We start from the raw sequence: 15,239 nt of genomic DNA, 5'->3' as shown, positions 1-15,239 counted from the left end.
AACCATAGAGAGTACGGGGTCAGCGGTCAGGAATTAGCGAACGCAGAGTGGAGAGCTCTCACGGCTCAGTGCGGCTGGCCGGAGAGCAAACAAGGATATGGAGCGCTTGAGTCAATGTGTGCAGCTGCCCTGCAGTGACGGCCGCCTCCTTTCCCTCTCGCTCCGTGGCCTGTGGCACAGCCCTTTTGGAACGCTTCAGTTGGTCTCATTTTCAAACACTCGTTATAAACAGAGTCAGACAGCCAGAGTTACACAGTGGCTCTCAGTGACGAGAATGTGTGAATTCCCTTGCCATGTTGCCACTAATAGCAGGCAGTGGTGTGAGAGTTATGACTGTTTATTCTGTGATAATTGCACCCGGGCCAGCATTGCCTCGTTTAGGGCCTTGTTTTTTTATTTATTTTAGCATTGTTATTGTTTCATTATTTTCTCCCTGATTTAACACGCTTTAATTTGACTGACCAATAGTCTGTTAATTTCACTCGTAATTGTTTAAAAAGCTTCACTGTGACAGCACCCCAACCTCTCCTGAATAACAGCTCTTTTGTTCTACTGCTGTACTTTTGTTCTTCTCGGTAGTTTGTGCAACTTGTCTCTAGGGCAGTCACAAAGAATCAATTAATGTCAATTAGTCAATTTGAAAAATTAAAAAAAATCAATATAAATTTAGCTTCGCAGTTAATTGGCAGTGATTAGATTTGCATAATCATCACACTTCTTCTTACTGGTCTTTGGTACAGTAAGAAAAAGTCTGATAGATACATTTGCATTTCAATATATAAAATGATTGAATTAATCAACAAATCAGTGTAAAATATATGTAAATACTAATGCATTTAAAAAATCCAGTATCTTACATTATTAGACTATGTAATTTGGAGTAAATTCATACTCAAACTGTATAAATACAGTGTATTTTTCACTCTAGTTCAACACACACAACCACAATCATGGGAAAGAGTGCTGACTTAACAGTTGTCCAGAAGATGATCAACAATACCCTGCACGAGGAGGGAAAGCCACATAATGTAATTGCAGAGAAGCTGTCTGGCTGTTTGTAGAGTGCTGTATCAAAGCATATTAATGGTAGGTGTAAAGTGCAACAGGAATGAGGATTGTCAAGTCGATTCAAGAACTTGGACCGAGGCTGGTGTCAGTGCGTCAAGAGCCACAATGCACAGTCATCTCCAGAAAAGTAGCTATAACTGCCTCATTCCTAATTTTACTCCTTACCTGGGCTTAGAAGGAAAAGAACTGGAGCGTTGCTCAGTGCTCCAAAGCTCTCTTTTATTTCATTCTCATTTCACTTGGAAATCAAGGTCCTAGAGGCTGAAGGCAAAGTGGATAGGCACGGAATCCAAGGTGTATGAAGTCCAGTATGAAGTTTCCACAGTCTGTGATGGTCTAGGGTACCATGTCATCTGCTGGTGTCAATCCACTGTGTTTTACCAAGTCCAGAGTCAACGCTGTCGTCTACCAGCAGATTTTAGAGCACTTCACGCTTCCACCTGCTGACAAGATGATCTTATGAAATATTCCTAACCCTTTATATTCATGTTTTAATCCCTCAACCCCTGTTGGGATATTCCTGGCTTAACCATGTCCATTTGGGCCTTCTTTGTGCAGAAATATAGAATGCAGTAATGCAGCTGGAAAGCTGTGTAAGATGTTTGGGGAGGAGTAGTCTCAGCAGGTAGCTGAGAGATTTACTTACCGTTCGTGTCCTGGCATGCACAGTTAGCATTGCTACAACTGCACAAAGCATATCAATTAGGTGTCCTACCAACAGCCCATTTATATTACATGTCGTCAGGCCCCACTGAGTCCTCTGGCTGTGATGAATCAGAGATACAGCTTTCTTCACACCAGTGAAGCTGTGCAAAGACTCTGGTTCTTGGTAACATTGGCATATGGGTTTTGGTCATGTAGTGCCCTGTGGAGTAGACCTCACATTGCTCAGCGGTGACACAGCTGGTGCAATCACGTGGAGCTCCATGGAAATGCGGGACTACACGGTGAGGTTCTAGTTAAAAATTTATGTCACTGTCATAAGAATCCTGAGGAATCTGTATAAATTCAACATCTAAACCCAGGAGACTCTGAACATTTACAGTCAGGTCCATAAGTATTTGTACAGAGATATGTTTTTTGGCATTTTTCCTCTGTACAGAGGTGCAATTGAGGGTTTGAAAAAGGTTTGAAATCAAGCAATAAAGATGGAATTAAAGTGTAGACTTACAGCTTTAAAATAAAAACATATTGTCTGTTTAGGAATTATAGCCATTTTTACATAGCATCTCCATTTTCACAGGCTAAAATGTAATCAACCAACCAACATAATAAATATAAGAAGGGAGGTTTGGATGCAAATTTAGGTCTGGAAGTCTGAACATCACCAAAAGCTGTTTTTAGAAAGTATAGCTGTCTGCACGTCATAATTAATTCTGTTCCATCCATTAAGAGTCATATTATAAATAAACACCAGTGACCCAGTACCATTGGCAGCCATACTCATGCTCATGTGCCCAGTGCTTCCACATAATTGACAGATAAAGTGGTAGGATTTAGATCATCAACCCTTCCTTTTCTTCATGCTCAATTTAATTTTGGTTTAATCTGTCAATCAGATCTTGGTCTAGAAGTAAGCAGGTTTATAAATGTTTTCCTGCAGTCTAATCTTTCTGTTCTTTGATTTTTGAAGTGGTTTACATCTTTAAGTAAACCCTCTGTATTTACATTTATGCCATCATTTCTTGTTTGTAGACTTTTACAATGATACACCTTCTTTCATAAGTGTTCTTGACTTGGCTAGATGTTTTGAAGGTGATTTATTTTGCAAGGAAAGAATTCTGCGATCATCTACCATAGTTGTTCACTGGTCTTCCAGGTTTTTTGGAGTTGCTGAGCTCACCATTGCATTTTTTTTTTTTTACAATTTTAACATTTAACATTTTATTTTAACAATAAAAAAAAATTAGGGAAAAATGGCTTTACTTCCGGGTTAATGCAGTATTTTTTGTCTACACTTTGGTCACTTCTTGATTGATTGATTTCAAATCCATTGAGGTGCTGTATAGAGGCAGAATAACAAAAGTCATGTCACTGTCCAAATACTTCTGGACCTGACTGTATCATTTGGTGATCCCTGCAAACTAAATGTGCAGGAAACACAGAGCACCTGGCAGGAAATAAAGTAATATAAACAAGCGTTTGATCAAACTATTGTGATATTCATGCAGATTTCTAAGGCTTATTTGACTTTGTTTATAGCCTTTAGTCCCTGTTGCCTAATGAGCTTTATCTCCAACAGTTTGCAGGATTTTTTTTTTCACTTGAGATTGTCTTGCCATTTGGTGCAGGAGACTTTTGACTCTTTTTTTTTGTTTGTTTTTACTTGTCTTTTTTTCTCTTCCTTTGGTATCTTCACCAACTGCTTCAATAAAGCCTCATAAAAGTGGATTCAAACGAATAGGAACATCATAGGCCTGTAAAAAGGCCGTTTTATCCATATCTTACCTCTCACAGCTGTTCCATGTTTTTCTTTGTCTAGTGTGTTCTGTTGTTTTGTTCAGTCTTCTCTGCTGTAAAGCTTGTGTCACTATCACTCTAAGACTGCATTCACTTCAATGAATTAGAAATTAATTCTTTGAAGCATTATCAGATCAGAGTATATATATATATATATATATATATATATATATATATATATATATATATATATATATGCAAGAGCAATTGTCAAAAGCTATCCCTCTTTCTTTCTTTAGTTTTTCTTTTCAAAGTATTTTCACAGGCATATCAGGGCTGATGTGTGGTCCAAAAAAGACATCCACTTTGGGCTAAATTTGGACCAAATCAGACGGACTAAACACATCCTAATTTTTTTTAGCATCTTTTTGGGATAAATAAAGCCCATGATGGGCCAACCACATTTAGCCCAAAAACAATGTCCATATAAAGTCTGGTGCTACATGGGTTTAAGTCAGATTTCAATCTTGCAATTGGATTTGAGCTGCCTGTATGAACCCAGCCAATGTGAGCAGCTATAAGATGAGTAATCTGATTGGCTGCGGATACTAATTAATTACCATGGCCTCCTGATTCTCTACAACTGCACTCCTTATGCAGTGCGACAGGAAAAAGAAGCCTCAGATCTTAATCTTCGACTGATATGGAGCTCTATTAGAGAATCCTAATATTCCATCTTTCTGTCCTCCACTTCCCTTGGGGGTTAGGTCTATGGCTTTGGACATCTTTTCGTAGCTGATATTGTTTTTATGTTCCAAACAAAAGTTTATATGTGCCCTCTGGCCCAGATTGACGCACTGCAAAAAAAAAAAGTGTTTCAGTGTTGTGGTTTGTGATCTGTGTATTGGAATAGTGTGTATGTATGTATGTATGTTATGTATGTGTTGGAACGTTGTTTACAAAATAATGATGAAATAGACATTGATCAGAAAGAATATTAATATCTCTTTATAGTAAAAGCCTCTGCTGCTGGGGAACCTTTACCTCCAGAGCTGGCATGGAGGAAAGCAGAGAGGAGTTGCCTGAAGCATTTGGGTATTCATCTGTCAATGCATGCAGGAATTTTTAGGGGAAAGCAAAAGACGCTCAGGGCAGAAACATCCTCCAGACTTCAAACTTTAAAGCCACCAGATAAGCCAGCGTGTTGCCATTTGAAACTAATACTTGCGCTTCTATTTGAAAAAATCATAGTGTATTTGAACACCACCTCCACTCCTTGCTTAATGTCAGGTCAACAATATTCTTTATTGATACAACCTGTCTTTTTACATAAAAGGAGAGGAAATCAATGGAAGGTGTGAGATGTGAGAATACTGAATTCTACTTTCTCTTTTTTTTTAATTCGTACAGGAAGTCATTTTACATAACTCGATTAAGTTGCAGAGTTCTCTAAGAAGTAATGTTCCCCACAGTGGAGTTACAGAGACTCGAATGTACTGTAATTGACTCTCATATGGCTTGCAATGGTGACTGTTTTAGTGTTTTGCTTCTCCTGAAAAGGCAATGAAAAGACCCCTGTCCACCAACAATATTGCATTGTTAAACACAAGTGAAATGTAATATCTGTCCAGCAAATTATAACCGTGGGGACAGTTCAGCTGTTCTGAGTGTCTGAGCCATTACAATACAAGAAAGCAATGATATTAAAAATGCTTGAGCTATATATTTTTGTTTCAATGAGACAACAAGAGGAGTTTTAGCTAGTTAGTTGTTCATAGTGGCCATTCAGAACTAGACCCCAAGGCTAAGAAATGAATATCAGTCTAATAATAAACTACAGAGGATTTACTGTTCTCCGGAGTTCTCTTTGTCTTATGCTGCAACATGGACTCCGTCCTCAAATTACCAGCAGTTCACACATTTGTTCGTAGGAATAGTCTTTGCTTCAGGAGGCATGTGCATGTCTACCTGATTCTGCTTTCAAACAGGGTGCTATTTCCATCTAATTGGGTACAACTCATTCAGGATATATGAAAGTGTAATACTCACATCAAACTTAATGTAATTTCCATTTCATGGGCTACTAACCTCATCCTTGTAATATGCAACGGTCATAAATCTCTCCACTCCAATTCTAGGCTAATGCCTGGAATGGACTGCGGCACCCAAGTGGCATCAACCCTAACCTCTGAGGGAGGCAAGCAGATTTCATAAAAGCGTCATTTCACCAAAGTGAACCATATGCACAAGTCTGACTCGAAACAGAGCAGTCTATCACTGTAACTAATGTAACTAATGTGACTAAATAAGTAAATGGTAACTTCAACAATATTCCTCCCATCTACTGTAATCATAACACCTGTTAATGCATGTGTGAAAGTTCATTGCAGTTCCTATTAATCCGTATTTTCAGATGCATTCAAAAAATAAATAGTGCTAAATAGGGTCCCTCGGAGGAATTCCAGAGAAGTTCCCAGTTTGGTTACTTAAAAGAATATTCCAATTGATGATTCTTTGTTTTTATAAAGAAGAGGTAGTAGTGTTAAATAAATGGATGAATGAATGAATAAAAGGATAAATAAATAAATACGCTTAAATCTCCATATAATGTAAAGGTTGCAATTCCAAAACGTTGTTTTCCCTAGAATCATACATTCAAATAGGAACTTTTATTTTTAAGAATGTAGTGTAAAAACAAATTACAACAGACTAATAACACTATAAATTAAAATGCAATATACCATTGCCTTAGCAAATATTTGTGCACTTCAAAACTTTATATCGATGAGCCAAACCATTAAAACATCTCACTGTGGTCAGCGAACATAATGTTAAATGTGTGACGGCACACATCAATATCTGCAATATATTACTGGGTAAGCAAACAGTCAGCTCTCATAGGCAATGTTGTGGATGTGTAAAAAACTGGGCTGGTGTGAAGACCTGGGTGACTTTGGCAAGGGCCATTGACTGGTTTGTAACATCTCTGAAATTGCAAAGTTCATGTGGTGCCCCCATCCAGCAGTATTACCTACCCAACAGATCAGCAACAGGATGTTGGGTGCCCAAGCTATATTGATGCACAACAGTCACAAGAGCTATCCTATCTAGTCAAATCCATAAGAGCAGTGGACTCTTTGAACAGCATAATTATGAACATGGCAAAGAGTGTTCTGGACTTCAAATTAAACAGAACTCAATCTAAGAATCTGTGTGATGTGCTGGGACAAGCCCAATCCGTGGTGGCTTTAATTTCCAAATTACACCTTGGTGCAATATACCACAGGGCACCTTTTTGAAGAGTTCATGTATAGGTGGGTTGGAGATGGCACAAAGGCATACGGAGGCCCAACAGCATATTAAACAGGTTGTTATAGTCATTTTCTGTGTAATTCCATTCTTTAGGTTACTTCATAAAATGTTTAACAGAGTGATATGTATTTCAGAGAAAACACTTTTATCACATTATGAAACTTTAAATTGAACTTTAACTAAACTTCTAAAAAACCTAGAAAAGAATTCCAAACAAATTGTATTAAGGACACTGTACAGCACAGGTTGAACCATAAAGTCTGTTTCTTACAATTGTGTCGTTAATGGGATCTTGAATAAGTAACGTGTACAAAGATATTTTGGAAGCAAATCTGCTGAGTTCTGCAAAGCAACTGCCTGAACAGTAATGACCTGAAACTCACCAGCTGCATTTTAAAGGAATATTTTTTACAAAAAGAAAGTTACAGTCCTGAAATGGTCTATTAAAATAGAAGGCACTTGGTTTCCAAACATAATGGACAAAGTAAAGTGTAGCACAAATGTCTAACGCCCCTGTGTTTCTTCATTTCACATGTAATGATGTATCTACAAAAACACACAATCACAGATACACACATATATACAATAACTGTATAATGTAATTTTCTAAAACACATTTTTCATGGGTGAAAACTAAGTGTCAATCATTTTGATTATTCACATGTGTAATGAATGTGCTTAAATGTGTTGAAAGCAGCTGAATAGAAACCAGTAAGATTCAAAGTCCTGCCAGCAGTAAGTTCCTGGCTGTTTACTTGTATGTTCCTGATTATTAGGCCTGCTTTTGTACACTCTGTCCTGTGATGGTCCAAGGTCACAGGAATTTGAAAACGTTCGGAATGCCCAGCAGTTGCTAAGCAGTGCATGAATTTGTTAAGTGGTGAAAGATGGGCCTAATGACTTGGGCGGGCTCCAAAGTGCCTCTAGACCTGAAAGCTACTGTTGCCTGGGGACAAACGAGGCCCACCCTCCACTTGTTTAGCCTGTCCCCAGACCCCATGACTGGGACTCCTCTTCCTCCTCTTGTCCTCCCCTCTGCTCAGTAGGAGCAGTGGCAGTCACTCCCCAAAAATCTCAGGAGGAATGCTGCTGAAAAAAGACTGTTAAAAAAAAAGCCCACTGTAGTTAAACAGCGTGTGGTTACACTTTCAACAATGCTGTCACTTTGATTCACTCAATGGGGCTGTGCAGAATAAGCAGCAGAAACAGAGGGGTTTAGCATGCCAATGAAATCGACGCTGGCATTGTTGAGGCAAAGTGGCATTGCGGTCCCACAGGACTTACGCTGGCATTTGTTTGACAAATGAGAGGAGTGCTCACATCATCGCTGTCAGAGCAGTTGTGCCACACAGCATCCTTTTCAGAATTAGCTTTAGCATGCTGGAATAATGTCAATTTCATAGACTTGTAAATCGATATAATGCATAGTATGTGCACATTAAATCGCTAAATTAAATTTAATAGAACCTAGCAATACATTGTTTTTTTTTTTGTTTTTTGCCAGGGGGGGCAAATTAGGCCACATTCACAAGAACATTTTTGCATCAAAAATGCAACTTTTGCCACTGATTACAATTTAGACTAATTTCAATTTAGTCTGATTTCAATTAGACAAATGCACTCAACACCAGCATGTGGCAAAGGGTTAAACTTTGGACAGAGTGTACTCGGACATCACCATAGTTTAGCCAATAAGAGACATTCTGGGGCCAGGCAGTGCTGAGCAAGATGGAGGAGAAACTAATTGCTGCTGTCAGCTCACATGCACAGCTGTACACTCTAGTTCTAATGATCTATAAGGACACTTCATGACTGGTTTATTCATGGTTGGCTGACATAAATGGTATACTGGGGTAAACGCTCTCTCTCTGTCAAAGAGAAAAGGCATCAAAATAAAATTGAATTATTGGCATCTGCATCGCCTTGCTTGCAGACTAGAAGCTGATTATTTTGGACTTCTGTTGACCACTATTTCAGACTTCTTTGGCACCACTGAGAGTTTATAATAAAAACACAAATTCTCTGGAATGGGGCTTATTCAAATCTAGCATAAGCTGTGAATTCACACTCTCTATAAGTGAGTTCATGTTAACTGCACTGTGCTGTACTGAATATTTTTTTAAATCCCATTTTGATAAATTACTTAAAGCTCACAATGCCTCATAATCTCTGCCTTACAGTACAACACACATTGTACTTCATACTCATATGTGTTATATGTTATATATATATAAACACAAACAGTCAAATGATGTGTAAAAGAACACATCATCCTTGGACAGTTTGGAAGTTTCATTCACCTCTCAAACTCAAGGACACCTTATGTTGGCAACAGCACAGACAACAAAAAACAAAAACAGCCAAACACACACACACACACACACACTGTGATCCCCAGCAACCAAGGAGAAAAACTCATCAGACCAAGGTATAAAGTCACTTTCCCTGGCCCATAAAGAGTCCTTAATAGTGGCTCATACTGACGGCCGGCATGGGGGGAGCTTCAAGCTGCAATGTAGAGACATTGCCAAGCTAGGAAACAATGTAGAGTTACTCCAGCAGTGGGCCTGCAAAACATCCAATGTCATGATCTGGGTTACTGTTGATGTGTGTGTCAGTATATTCAAACAAGACCAATATTGTGTGTGTAGCAGTCAGCCAGTAAAATGTGACATGAGAACACAAGAAATGTCATAAAATCTTTAAAAAAAATGTACTTTTTAAAGAAATGTGTTGTTTTTTTTATTATTAATATAATTTTTTAGACCTGCACCAAACCGTGAAATAGAATTTATTAAACCATCCAACAGATCAAGTAATGAAATGTAGGAAGTTTTGTATGTCACAATAAATATGTCTTTACAAACCAAAAACCAAGAATTTAATGAGGAAGGTCCATTATATACTCTGGGTAGACTGGACAACTCGTTATTTGTAAACAGCTCACTCCTGTGGCTGTGCCGGACAATACATGTTCCTCAACCGTCGCTAACATTTCCGCCTTCATGAACATGCTGAACATCAAAATGCTCGTTGGCACATCAGTGTGCTGCCTGGCAATCTTTGTCCTACTGCATAGCCCTGTCCTTTGAGTGCACTTGCAAAGGGATACATTTTATTTATTGATAAAGTGTACTCAGAAGACAGTGGTGTGCTGGTGCTGGTGTTTCTGCAGTGGAAAAATGCTTGCTTGCACTGTTTTGCTGACATTTATGTATAAGGGATGTAACCAGACATGCATGTATTTCGCATGTATGTAGGCATCCCATGACCTCTGTAAATACACTTGCAGAACTGACTTGCTAATGGATCCATATGGCTCATCAGATCAGATGAAATCTGGGTTGTTTCAGTATTTGTATTCAGATCAAACACACAAAATAGTGTATAGCCACAATACGATTGCCGCAGTATCTCTGTTTTTGCCATGTTTTACTTTTTGTAATAGTTTAAATCTAGCAGTTGTTCAAACAAACAAATAGATAAGATAAATAGATAAATACTCCAAAATGACTCCAAATCTTTTTTACACTGACTTTTAATTTTTAATGTAAGAAAATTTCCCTTCTCCTGTAAAGTTTCAATTTGAGTTTTTTATGTGACAGTGACGTGCAACAAAATGCATTCACATATTTAGTGACTGCAGTATGATTACAGTTTAACTTTTTCTTTATAAAACATTGTCTTCCTCAGTTTCCAGCAAAGCCAGAAGTTCATATTGCCCAAACAGACCTGAGCACCCTGAATAAAGGACAGCAGATCTATACTGGGGTCCCCCAAATGCATTTAAAAAACAGATACTGATATTTTGAGCAATAAACGGACCCAGAAACAAACATAGATAATTGCACTGCATTGAACCCATATTAGGGATGTCATTATTCGATTGAGAAGATCAGGACAGGGGTCAATCCAGGCATATTTCAATAGATTGGGTATTGAGTATTTTAATCCGAATCAAGTTCTGTGTCTTTGTTTTAACCACGGCATTCAGAGTGCCATCTGGTGCCCTCAAGGCATCATTAATGGACAATATAGCCCAGCTGGCAGTATTCTCAGAAGGTAAATAAAAGAGTTTAGAGTCTGCAGTGTGGAGCTATTTTAAAGTGGAACTTGAAAAGAGACCATAATATCTAAAACTCTATAAAACTATTGCAGAAAGGCTCTGTTTTACCAGCGGGAGAACCGCACACCTTTATTTGCTTTAAAACCAGCACTAAAGAGCACATTTAGCACTAGGAGGAGGCTAACACTAATACTAATATACACACTCTATAGACATCCCAATCATATTATTATTTCACATCAGTAGTCAACAAACAACAACAGATATCAGTCTAGATGTGTTTTACCACTACACACACACAGGATGTGACTTGAGTACAGTGTTTTAAAGGAGCTGGGTGATGATTGGTCAGGGCGGAGAGTCAGACTGGTGTATAAGATTTTAAACGTCTCTGAATTAAATGAATCAGTCTAGAATATCTCATTATAGCTTATAACTTCTACCAAAATACAGTGATTTAACTTCAGTATTAGGTAGTAGCACCAATATCAGATCAAATCAGTATCAGGCATCGCTAACCTATATTATATGCTTATATTTAAACATATATATATGCTTATATTTATGCTTAGGTCATGAAAATGTATTTTCATTTATGTTAATCCATAGAATGAATAAATGCTATAGGTATTGGTAACATCAGAGATCCAGAATGCTGTGACGTAAAAGATGTAGACTGCTTAAATGTTACACAAGCCATGGTTATTGATATTACTGTATTTTTTTTCTTCTTGTAGATTCGATGGACTAAGACAGCAGGCAGTGTGTCAGACCGATTTCAGGACTCAAGTGTGTTCAATGAGACACTTCACATCGCCAAGATCCAGAGGCACCAAGGTGGACGCTACTACTGCAAGGCAGAAAACGGCCTGGGCTCGCCAGCCATTAAGTCCATCAGAGTGGACGTCTACTGTGAGTGTTTCGCACAAAATGAAAACTTTAAAGAATCCTCCCATATCCTCTTCTAAATGCACAGTATATTAGTATGCTATTTTTAAATGATGTGTCAGTGATTTGATGATATACTAAAAGTTTTTGAAGCCTTAAAAAGAAGGCACTTAACAGAGCTTTTCTAAATCGACATGAGCGTTTGGACCCTACGCTTAGTGGCCCTGTAGTTTTTTTTCTGCTATCGATCATTGATTGACTACTTGAGGTTGCACTTCACTGTGCCTCCAAGGCTTCGCCCTCAATTACTCCTTGAGTACTCAAAATCTGCTTGTGGCTCACGTATTGATGAATTTACTCGCTACACCACCACCATCAATGAAATGGCTGATTTTACTTGTCAAGGACAAACATTTGAACAAGGATTTAACACACTCCCAACTCACCTCTTTCTACTTGATTTTCCCACTGAACAAACTTTAGCTCTATACTGTACTGCCAAATACGCTGGATTTAGGAGATAGAAAGCGAGTTAAGAAATATATTAGCACAGTATTGGGATAGTAAAGAATGGAAACCAATAGACTCTTTCATTTTAAATACATTTATCAAACATGTTTCAATTGAGCAATAATTTATAGAGCAATAATTTATAAGGCTGATCATAAGCCCTTTAGCGGCTAATTTAAATAAACTATATTTACACTGGAAAAGTGAATTGCTTGTTATTACCGTTTTTTTAAATGAACAGACAAACGTTCCAGCGTATATATATAAGTAAACTATGTAAGAAGAATTACTTTTTTAAATATGCTGTATATAGTACACAGAAATTTACCCTTCACTTAGTCTCTCTTAGTCTAATACATGTGACAGCTGCAAGAACATCTGTCTCCCCTCACCACGTGGATCACAAACAAACACACAGGGCAACAAAATATATTATCAGCCTGTGTTATTGGACCATGTTGCTGTATTTCTCATTTTTAAGCAAGCTGAAGAGATATTGTGTGTCTGAAGTTTGCTTTTGTCTGTCTCATGAATATTTCTGTATGCATTTCTGTACTGTGTAGGTCCAAAATCTCTTCAGTGGGAGGAAGTATACATTTCCTTTGTATTGCGCTGAGGCTCTAAGGCTAATGTCTCTGACAGGAACTGGAAGCTTCAGACACAGAGCATGTGTTGGCTGATTAACTACTTTTTTTTGTAGAGGAAAGAACTGAATAGATGTAATTTCTGTCTGAACCGTACCTTTAATCTACTGATATTGGTGCAAAGCTACATCTGGAGTACAGGGATTCTCGAGCTGACAGAGGAGAGGGTGCATGGTTATTTAATTCCTGGATGGTTTCATCCAGAAGCTCCCCAATCTGCCTGTCAACACTGATAGAATACGCTCTCTCATCTTTTTCATGGTTTCCACAGAGGTCTCTATCCTGTCTGTTCGCTTTCTTTATTGTCCACATTGCATGCACTACATGTGCTTGTTTTCACCTCTGATGCAAGCTTAGCCCAGGAGAGTAGAGGTTTCACAAATGAAGGTTACTGGTTAGACGCCCTGCATTGCACTGTGATAGAAGCACATACATTTATAATACTCAAGTGCTTCTGTGGAATCCTGTGTCAGAACATGCTCTGTTATGTCAGTCATCAGTTGTCCTTTTATTATTGAATAAATACTACAAATCCATTTCAGCTACTCTGTTTTAGAATTTAACGTTTGGTGGCTGTTTATGGTAAAGTACTGACTTAAAAGCCCAACTTCAAGCTCAGGTCAAGTACTTTTTTTACCTTCAGGTCCCTAAATGCATCACCTAGAGCTGAATTGCTCCAAAACTGAGAGCACTCTAAATGCACAATGGATGCTCTTGTGAGAGCTCCATTCCATTCCAGAAGGCACTCTCTTCTACACTGGAAGAGAATGCATTTCTTAAAACTGATACTGAAGTTTTTCTTACCAGGATGGTAAGATCTGTGATTGACAGAAAAAGTCTTTCTCCAAGGGCCGCACATCATCTTTACTGATTTTCTGACTCTGGACAGACAAAGTGCAGGGAAAAGGGCCAAACTGGAGCTGTAGGAACTGCTTTAAGACTGAGAGGGAATTTTCTACATGCTTTGGAGGGTCTATCTGACAGGCTGAGCCAGTGCTGAGATGTCCTCTGTGCAGGTCAGGCAGACATCAAGGGATCCCCTAAGGTTCCTGGAGGTCTGGAGATTGGGGACTGAGTCATCGTCCAGGGACTGAAGAGGTCTTGGCGAGGCCGTCAGCCACTGAAGCAAACACTCAGGAGAGGGAAATGAGCAGTACTGTGGAGCCTTCGGCTTCCGCTGTCTCTGTCCTGCATGTTTTTTTCTCTTAACCTTTCTGTCCCTGTGGATTATCACGCCTTCTCTCTCCACACTCTGAAAAATAACTAAGGATTCCTAAATATATGTTGTTATGGATCCATGGTGTAGAACCTGCATGATGTAGACTGGGGCCTTCAGAAAAAGCCACTCTACAGATACATTCTTGTTCACCGAGAGACAGCATTGTCCTTAATGTCCAACTGTGTACACACATTTTTCCATGTTCTCTCTCAATTTGTCATTGGCAATTCCCACTCATTAGCTAGGACTCCCCTATCACATAATGCCACCAGCACTGGGAGAGTGGATGCTAGCATGCGCTTCCTCTGAGACATGGGAATCCAGCCAACCAAAGCTTTTCAGACTGCTGCTAACACAGTGTCATTGGACAGCTCAGCGAACTTGCAGGAGAGCACTAACTGCCAATTATGTTATGTCAGTTAACAGACGCCTATGTTGGCGAGCCTCGCTCTGAGTGATGGAGAGAGGGATGGCTCCATAAGGCTAATTATGCTCTTTTAGACCTCTTTTTGCTCTTAGACTTTTTTTCAAATAGAAAAATAAAAAGCCTAGAGTAAATATAGAGTGAATGGGGAAAGCTACCTAAACATGCAATGGAATATGAGACAGTTATGTTCTCTGACTAAATAATAAATATATGGTAAGTGATAAGCAGGACAAATTGGGCATCTTTTTTCTGAGGGCGTAGATTTTTGTTGAATTACAAAAATCTTCTTTATAGAACATCCACTCTAAATGTCTTTAGGGAACCAAATGGCATGTATGGCATCTCTCCAGACAACCTCTTTGGAACCTTTTGAACACATTTTTGAGAGTGCGTATATATCACACTCGCTATCTCCTTTTTTTGTGCCTCAGTCCATGTCTGGGTAACGGGCAGGAAATGAGGGAGCAGCAGACCTACTATGTTGACTGAGATGAAATCAGACTTGTGGACATCTGACCGGCAGATCTTCTTTCTGTATGAAAGCACAGAGATGCATCGCTCTTAACATCCAGCCAGGTTGGGTCCACTCGTAGTCTTGTGCTCAGGTGTGGTCAGTAGTCTCACTATAAAAAGAGAAAGAATTTACATTAAATAATTTTTATCATTATCATGCAAAAACCTTGAATCTCCAAAACCTACGATTTT

General features: G+C 38.7%; 1 protein-coding gene across 6 annotated transcripts in view; it reads left to right on the top strand.

The window, feature by feature from the left end:
* LOC140559969 (MAM domain-containing glycosylphosphatidylinositol anchor protein 2-like) overlaps positions 1 to 15,239 on the top strand; it is a 194,524-nt gene that overhangs the window by 62,182 nt on the left and 117,103 nt on the right. For all 6 annotated transcript variants that reach the window (XM_072683845.1, XM_072683864.1, XM_072683835.1 and 3 more), the window contains exon 3: positions 11,584 to 11,758. In XM_072683845.1, the coding sequence (XP_072539946.1) occupies positions 11,584 to 11,758 (175 nt within the window). The remainder of the gene's footprint in view (positions 1 to 11,583; positions 11,759 to 15,239) is intronic.

This window comes from Salminus brasiliensis, chromosome 1 (assembly GCF_030463535.1).
Source record: "Salminus brasiliensis chromosome 1, fSalBra1.hap2, whole genome shotgun sequence".
Taxonomy (NCBI): domain Eukaryota; kingdom Metazoa; phylum Chordata; class Actinopteri; order Characiformes; family Bryconidae; genus Salminus; species Salminus brasiliensis.
The sequence above is the reverse complement of the archived record's forward strand: the minus strand, read 5'-3'. Positions and strand labels throughout refer to the sequence as shown.